The sequence below is a fragment of the Alosa sapidissima genome, chromosome 3 (assembly GCF_018492685.1).
Source record: "Alosa sapidissima isolate fAloSap1 chromosome 3, fAloSap1.pri, whole genome shotgun sequence".
Lineage (NCBI taxonomy): Eukaryota > Metazoa > Chordata > Actinopteri > Clupeiformes > Clupeidae > Alosa > Alosa sapidissima.
In genome coordinates, this window is record NC_055959.1 from 39,694,179 (window position 1) to 39,703,272 (window position 9,094).

The 9,094-nt window shown below is 40.9% G+C and overlaps 1 protein-coding gene across 2 annotated transcripts in view; it reads right to left on the bottom strand.

Annotated features, from left to right (window-relative positions):
* zgc:174164 (uncharacterized protein LOC570656 homolog) overlaps positions 1-3,459 on the bottom strand; it is a 28,549-nt gene extending 25,090 nt beyond the window's left edge. For both annotated transcript variants that reach the window (XM_042086748.1, XM_042086749.1), the window contains exons 1-5: positions 3,297-3,459; positions 2,612-2,721; positions 2,424-2,500; positions 2,114-2,192; positions 334-410 (exon numbers count right to left, since the gene is read on the bottom strand). In XM_042086748.1, coding sequence (XP_041942682.1) covers positions 334-410; positions 2,114-2,192; positions 2,424-2,500; positions 2,612-2,721; positions 3,297-3,444 — 491 coding nt within the window. In that variant the 5' untranslated portion in view covers positions 3,445-3,459. The remainder of the gene's footprint in view (positions 1-333; positions 411-2,113; positions 2,193-2,423; positions 2,501-2,611; positions 2,722-3,296) is intronic.
* Positions 3,460-9,094: the final 5,635 nt, after the last annotated feature.

The window sequence follows — 9,094 nt, forward strand, 5'->3', positions numbered from 1 at the left end:
CCTCATAAAACAACAAAAAAAGAATTTCAGCAATGAACAGAGAAATGAATCAGCAATAAAAAGAGAACAGAGAATAGAGAAGCAGAAGAACAGGAACGGGCCACACACACGTGCACACACACACACACACGCGCACACACATACACACACAGACACGCGCACACACACAGTACACGGTATACCGCACACGTACACACACACACACTCACACGCGCGCACGCACGCACACACACACTCGCACACACGTATACGCACACATGCACGCAGGCACGCACAACACACACACGCACACACACACACACACACACAAACACAACACACACACACGCGTACCTGAGCCCTGCGCAGGTGCTAAGGGCAACCAGTGAATCCTCGTCCCCCTCCACATAGCCATGATAGTGACAGTGCACCTAAAAAACAGCCATACAATAGTGAAGCTTTGGGCACACACACTCACACACACACACACACACACACACACACACACACACACACGATAGTGACAGTGCACCTAGAAAACAGCCATCTCAATAGTGAAGCTTTGGGCACACACACTCACACGATAGTGACAGTGCACCTAGAAAACAGCCATCTCAATAGTGAAGCTTTGGGCGCCCGTGCACACACACACGCGCACACACACACACACACACACACACACACACACACACACACACGTGAAGTAAGACCTCAACATTGTAGGTAAGCATGTGAAACACACACACACACACTCATGCAAATTAAGACCTCAACATAGCAGGTTATATTCAATGTGTCATTTGTAATGCAGGGCTTCTCATGTATAAGTATATATCCTCTTTTGATCCTGTGAGGGAAATTTGGTCTCTGCATTTATCCCAATCCGTGAATTAGTGAAACACACTCAGCACACAGTGAACACACAGTGAGGTGAAGCACACACTAATCCCGGCGCACTGAGCTACCTGCAACAACAGCGGCGCTCGTGGAGCAGTGAGGGGTTAGGTGCCTTGCTCAAGGGCACTTCGGCTGTGCCTACTGGTCGGGGTTCGAACAGGCAACCCTCCGGTTACAAGTCCAAAGAACTAACCAGTAGGCTACAGCTGCCCCATGTGAAGTAAGACCTCAACATAGCAGGTTAAGTGTATTAAATGTGGCATTTGTAATGCATGGGCTTCTCATGTGAAGTAAGACCTCAACATAGCAGGTTAAGTGTATTAAATGTGGCATTTGTAATGCAGGGCTTCTCATGTGAAGTAAGACAATGAGGCTACAATCAGAGTTTGTTCAATCCTGACCGCCCCCCCAATACACAGCACATTGTCTCATGAGGAAGCTTCTCCAACACACATATTGCACACTGCCCTCTCCCCACATACACAGCACACTATCCCATCTCCCTTGTCATCCCCCCAACACACACACCAAGACCCCTGGCAGTTGGGTTAGCCCCTTGAGCTGTGGATCTGCCCAAGGTTTCTTCCTTGGTAAGGGAGTTTTTCCTTGCCCCTGTTGCTCTTGGGTGCTCCTTGTTGGTGCCCCCCACCCAATCCCAATCCTCCCCCACCTTTCTTATGCAGCCCTTGCCACTTCATCTACTAAACCCCTCTTCTACTGCACTTTTTTACCCCCCCCCCCCCCCCCCCCCCATTAATGCACAAATAGGCTGACACCAGACATTCACTGCATTTCTTACTTCCAGTAACTATTTGCATGTGACAATAAACTTCCTTGTATCCTTAAATAGATAGATAGATAGATAGATAGATAGATAGATACTTTATTGATCCCCAGGGGAAATTCAAGAGTACACACACACTGACACACATCCCAACACACTGACACACCTCACACACACACACACACACACACACACACACCTCAAACATACAGAGCCTTTATTTAAACCGGTTTGCCATTTTCAATCCTCTCTCTCTCTCTCAGAAACTCAGATAGACTGACACACAAACACACAGACTGACTGACTGACTGAGACAGACACAGACTAGCTGACAGAGACAGACACACACACACACACTTACTTGCTTTCAGTGTGCAGATGTACGGGCCTTGACTTAGCTGTGACCTTTACTCATTTCTACAGGGTATAAAAGTTAATGCTCAAATGTCTCACATGATTCATCGGTGTCCTCTGGTCCACTTTCCCTCGCAGACCGTGGGAATACTCCACAAAGTCAGCTGACAGGAAGTCCCTACCAATGGACACAACACAGTCCTTCAGAACTCATCAGAACAATGGACAGAACACCGTACTTAACTTCAGAACTCATCAGAACAATGGACAGAACACCGTACTTAACTTCAGAACTCATCAGAACAATGGACAGAACACCGTACTTAACTTCAGAACTGACCACAATACCTTCACAGCCCTGGGTGGAACGGATAAAGAACCATCCCGATCTCCAGGGGAGAAGGCTCACCTGTTTTTCTCCAGGAGGAGAGTGCGGTCCCGGTCGCCAATCCTCAGCGAGTACACCAAGCGCTCAGAGTGCCTCTCCTGTAAGGGACAAGCTGCTGGATTTACATAGCATAGCTTAGCTTAGCGTAGTTTTACCATCAGCACACAACACTGATGTGAGGTGCACAGGTGTGTGCTGGGGCAGCCTACCTCGGGAAGGTGTTTTTCACGGTGTTCATGTCTCTTGACTCGTTCCTGAAGGAGTTTAGGGATGACAACAGTATGTTCCTGAGACTTGGATGATTGTGCTTCCAACAGGCCTGTTAAAAGGCAAGAGAAATGGTCAATAATCCTCACCTGCTATATTGGGAAAACATTTTATGTTTGTCTTAAGAGCACAAAACGTCTAAGCAGCTGCAGTAAAGATGGGACTACATGTCTGTCGCCCTGAGTAGCGAATTGAACAGGTTTATGGCAGGCCGCTTTAATTAATTCGTAAGAAACACACTTTAGTGACATTCTCTTGAAAATTAGTCTGGCTGTTAAAGCACATGGCTTGGCTTGTCATGTCATAGGCTACAAGCTAGACAACAAGCCAGGCGAGCCTACATCAACTTTTAAGTTGAAAAGCTAACTTTGGGATGTTGTAAATATTTTACAAAGGAACACCTTTTATGTTTAGCCTACCTAACACCTACACGCGAACAATATAGCGTTACAGCAAGACATCATCAGCAGGGTTTTGTCATGTTTCCGTGAGCCCGAAGAGGGAGCATCCGGGTTCATCGTGTGAGAGTTGTTTATTCAAATAGCGGGCTATGAAACCGCGTGCTGTCTATCGAATCTAGTTTAGCAAGCTTCACAGAACAGTAGCCTAAAAGCTCCCTTGACTTACCTTTAATTTCAGTCCCAAGTACACATATAAGATATAGATATAGAAGCGCAGCCATCTCTCGGTCACGGGCGTCTGTCCAGTGACATGGCTTTGTGTTGCTCAGGTGCGGGACAGGTAAGAGGGGGCGTGGTTTACCGGGATGATGCATTGCGGAGGCAAGTACGGTTGCCAGGTCGGGGAGATTGACTGAAAACTGCATATGCACTAATAGCACAGGTACACTCGGAGTTGTTGCCATTGCAAACCCAGTGTGGTGTTTAAAAAAACAAACAAAAAAAAACTGGGGAACTAATGTCATTAGGCCTGCATATTTGACATGTTATGGTTACGCTTTTGTCCAAAGCAACATAGCCTACAAATACAAAACAATATAATACAATATAAAATTTAACAGGGAACAAATTAAGATGTTGGTCAGACTATAATAAGGAGAATAGCAATAATAAACAACTATGTCAATTCAATCGATAACGAAATAAACAATGAAAAAAAGGGAATATAGCAATAATAAACATTAATGTACATTCAATCAATAATAATAACAGTAACAGTAGACATGTAAGACATCTATTTACATCTCTAGCAGGGTGGTAAAATAAGGTGTGTGGGTGTGTGTGTGTGTGTGCAGGGATGTAGTGGTAAAATAAGGTGGGTGGGTGAATTCTGTGATCACGGTGAGGTGGACTGCGCCATGCGGTATCGTATTTTTTAAAAAGGCATTCAGAACATGTTTGATGATGGTGGAGGTTATTGTCCAATGTGTAACAATACCAGTGAAATGATTCCTATGTGTTGATGAGTGTACGTATTGTGAATGTGGATAATACAGTGTGATTTTTGAATGTTAAAAGTTGCAATTGGTGAATAAACTCTTTTGAGAGGATAAACTCTAATAAGAGGTGGATAAACTCTATTTCTGAAATTTCAGAGGTGGATAAACTGTGTTTACTTGCGTTTAGTCTCCACTACATCCCTGATCTCTAGGCTAGGCTAGAGGGCTATTCAATGTTATCCTACTATGATAATACATTTACAGCTAGAAATATGTACAGCATAGAGCCTGCACAACACCTGCCTTACATCTTAAAGGGATACAGGGAAACTATTGCCTGACATCTTAAAGGGATACAGGGAAACTATTGCCTGACATGTTAAAGGGATAGGCCTACAGGGAAACTATTTTCGGCTGATGTTGATTTTAAGTGGTTTCATATGATGGTAGTCAACATTTTGAAAGTAATATTGAAGAATATAGTTAACATACTGAAACGGCATTAAGTTATATGTAAACAGAATGGATGGAAGATGAAAACTGGAATGACCATTTTTAGGACGGTGCAACAATCCCTCTTGCCCAAGAGTGTCTAAGGAAGGCTTGTTTTTAGAACCTTATTCTTAAATAGATTAGAAAAAATATATATAGATGAAATATAATATAATTATTTATTTATTTATTCATAAGTTACACTCACAACACAACAAATCAATATATTTTCTCAAAAACTCAACCACACTTTCTTAACTCATATCAGCTGAAACACATCCCAAACATGCTGAAACCCTGCCGACCTGGCAACACCTGTTATAGGTGTGGACCAGGAATCTGAGTATTTGTGGAACTGGAATAACCGGTCAGGCATGTGGACCAAAGGGGTTTTTTAAGCTACCAGGGAATATCAACTATATTCTCAAGACTTCAGACAAACTTATGGGGTTGTGACTATGCTAAAATATTGTTTAATAATGGAACTGCGGAGGTGAAGCATTATAACATGGTAATTGCTCATTCTCCCCTGGATGGCCATGAAGACTTCACCGCAGTTTAAAGCTCAATTCGTGAACAATGACTTTGCAATGCAAGTTCACGTATGGCCCATTGCCATAATTTCTCCTGAAAAGATGGAGCATTATGACAAGAATATGACATCATGCAGACTACTGCAGGGCCAACACATGAGCCAGACCTATACAAATGGCAATTATGAATATGAATCAATACCCTTAATTTTCTTTACATTATTGCTCCTAGATTAGAAAATGCAGTATTTTATGCAATCAAATATTACACAACATGACATTAATTAAAACTAGACCAAGAACTGAATAGGTGAATGTAGTAGTGATTTGGGCATAAATCTCAGCTGAAGGAGGTACAGGCAGGTATTGCAGGTGGGCAACAAGACATACCTTCCAACATTAAGCTGTGAATGCAGGTATTGCAGGTGGGGCAACAAGACATACCTGCCAATATTAGGCTGTGAAAAAGAGGGAGATTTTCAGAGTCCCCTTTAAATGCCACCACCCACGTTAACACATAGGCTATTAATAGAATAAGGATGGATGGAAAATCACTTTTAATTAGAGTAAAATGTACATACTGAAATACATATAAAAAAACATACAAAATGTACCGACAAGTTTTCAAACAGTCAAAACGTGTGTGTGAGAGAGAGCAAGAAAGAGACGCTGCGTGTTTGTACTGTATGTGTGTGTGTGTCTGTGTTTCCGACTGTGCTTTAGCCCCGTGGTTCTCAACTGGTATGGCAAGGCACACTGCTATGCACTGGAGTTTTGAGGAACCCCATGCATTTGTACACAGGCTCATTATAGCTATGGTTATGGTTATGGATTTAGCAGGCGCCTTTGTCCAAAGCGACACATAAATACAAAGCAACATAATAATATTTAAAATTGAACAGGGAACAGATTAGAATGTTGGTCAAATATAATAAGGAGAATAGTAATAATAAACAACAATATCAATTCAATCAATAGCCTAATAAAAGGCAAAAATAAAACAATAATGTCCATTCAATCAATAATATAAAAACAATGACATGCTAAGACTACATTAAGGAGAATATCAATAATAAACAATAATGTCAAATTAATTAACAGCCTAATGAAAATAAAACAATATTATAGAAACCATAACACATAAGCGCTTAAACAACTAAGTACATGTTGAACAGGAATGTCTTTAGACCCCTCTTAAACGACCCAAAACTACCACAGGAACGGAGAGCACTGGGCAACTCATTCCACCAACATGGAACCACTGAGGAATAGTCTTGATTATGTCATTAACATTAAGGTTTTGAGGAACCCCATGCATTTGTACACAGGCTCATTAACATTAAATAGGCTAGAGGGTTACTTTCAAATGCATCAATGATACAGCTGCTTATTTTTAAAAGGTTTTAGGTCGTCATAAAGTGGTTGTTATGCAGCCAAGATGTATAATGCAGCTCAGTCAACATCAATGAGCATGTGGTCTTAGCTCATGCGGTAGAAACAAATATGGGCATCACAACAAATGATAATATATTTATAATAATTTCATGTGTATGCAATGCTTCATAATCAGTATTTTTTAATTGATTTAAAAATTTTCATTCATCTATGACAAATGCATTGTAGCCTATATATTGTTTTTATGACTATTTTTAGTGTTAATGAATGTCAACGTTTTGATATAGCCTATTCATTAAATTCACACAAAAAACTTGGGTGACACTGTGGCAAATTTGATCAGAGAAAGCTAGCCTTAGCCTTAGTCAAGTAGCACTAGATAGGGCTAGGGGTAAGGGCTAGTGTTGTAAACGTAAGGGTCTAGGCCAGTGGTTCTCAAACTTTTCACAATGACCACCTCAGAATACCACCTCAGGCTCTACAAGTACCACCATTATTACTGGCATTAAAATACAATAGCGTAGGCCAATTTCACATATTGTATATTGTACATAGTGTTTTGCGTCGTTTGTTGCTGGCAGGTGCCATGGCAGCTTCACTAGTCACATGTGCTGGGCTCATTGTCACCAACTTCAGTTTCTGCTCGACATATTCACCACACTTCCAATACTTCCTGTTTGGACCCATGATTGCATGGATTTTTTTGATCCATCATGTTTTGCTTGCCATCACAGGTTAGCTTGTCAACCATTTGCTAATGCTAATGCTAAATAATGTATAATGCAGTAAAACTAGCCTAGTTTAATAGCCTAACTTAATAAATAATGCAGTTAAACTAGCCTAGTAGGCCTATTGGCTCCTATTGGCTGATATAAAAACAAATGTAGGCTTACTTTGTTCATAAAGACAAAATAAAATAATTTAATTTTTTTAATTATTTTTTTTTTTTTTTAAATGTATTACACTTATTAAATTTAATTTATTAATAATGTATTTATTTTTATTTCATACACAATCTGGCAACCTGAATGGATTAATGATTTTAAAATGAAGTTTGATGGCCATGCAAATTACGGGAGTTTTCCGGGAGAAATAACAAAACGGGAGGGTGCTGGGAGATGACCTTGAAATACGGGAGAAACCCGGGAAACCCAGGTGTTGAGTGTCCCAGTGACGCCACTTCCATTTGCCTCCATGGGACCTATCTTTCGAAAAATTTTGAACGCCAGTCTATGGCGAAAAAGAAATGATTTTCTGGTCCCGGTTGACTTGTGCCTTGAATTACCCATATGATGTTTGTCAATTTTAAAGACAATTTTTCATGTAAAGACATTTGCAGTTTGTTTCGTAACTATTGAATTACAACATTGTGAAAGATCGTAATTCCAACGACTACAAACCCATCAGTCGCACTAGTGACGTTACCTCATTCACAGCCACACTAGATTGTACAAGCATACCAGCAACAGGTCTTAATTGGGCTTTCCTTGCCGATGAAAATACCATGAGTCAGAGGATTAAACACATCATAAGTTGTATTCGTCCATAGACTGTACATTAGATGTTAAGTGACATAGCAGGCAGCAAGATGCAACCGTTAACTAGCATAACAGCTAATCTTATTGTTTCATTACGTTGGTGACGTACATCGTTCGAGATGAGAGATGTAGTCCACTGAGTGGATTCGCACAAAACCAACATAACTTTTGAAGTCTATCGAACAACAGTACTTTCTTGACGTGAAAAATTATCTTTTAAATTCACACACATCATATGTGAAATTCGTGGCACAATTCAAACTGGACCAAAAAATAATTGTTATCTCTCCATTAACTCCCGTTCATATTTTTTTGAAAGACAGGTCCCTTGTAGCGGAAGTAAAACGGAGGTCACTGGGACACTCTGTAGGCAGGTATGCTATGATGTGTCCAGAGAATGTCTAATAAGGGGAGAACTGCCACTCTCGGAAAACTTTCGGTTTCTGAACTGGTTGCAGTTCCTTCTGTGGTTCCACATGAGGGCGCTCGTCCACGAGTGCAGAATGCATGGAGGTCTATGGAGCTGTACCCCTCAAAATCCACTTTTCTCGGGATATATATTTTTTTCAAGTAATTTGAGTATTGTATTCGGAAGGGGAGGCAAAGAAAATACACTTGGTTGAGTATCATATTTTTTAAAGTCACTTAATTGTTCTTAAAAGCCTTTCAAATGTGTCAATGACGTCATTCATTAGCACAATGCTAGCGTGTTATGTGCAACAACGACCCAACCTGTAAGAAATCAAAAGGACATAAGTACACGTTCATTCAACTTTTGACCTATAACCCATGTTGAAGTTATACAAACTACAATCAAATCTGGTGAAAGAGACAATTTTGTGAAAGAGACAATTTTAGCCGTCTAGCTCCATTGACTTCCATTCATTCTGCACTCATGGCGATCGCCCCCAGTGGAACTCTGGTGGAACTGCATCCATTCAGTGGAAATGCATGGATTCCAGTTTCTTCCAGTAGCAGCAACTGGAATCCATGCATTTCCACGGAATTATTTTTGGAATCTGATCCCTTATCATACCTGTTCATTCTTACTCGTCTCTCGACTTATCG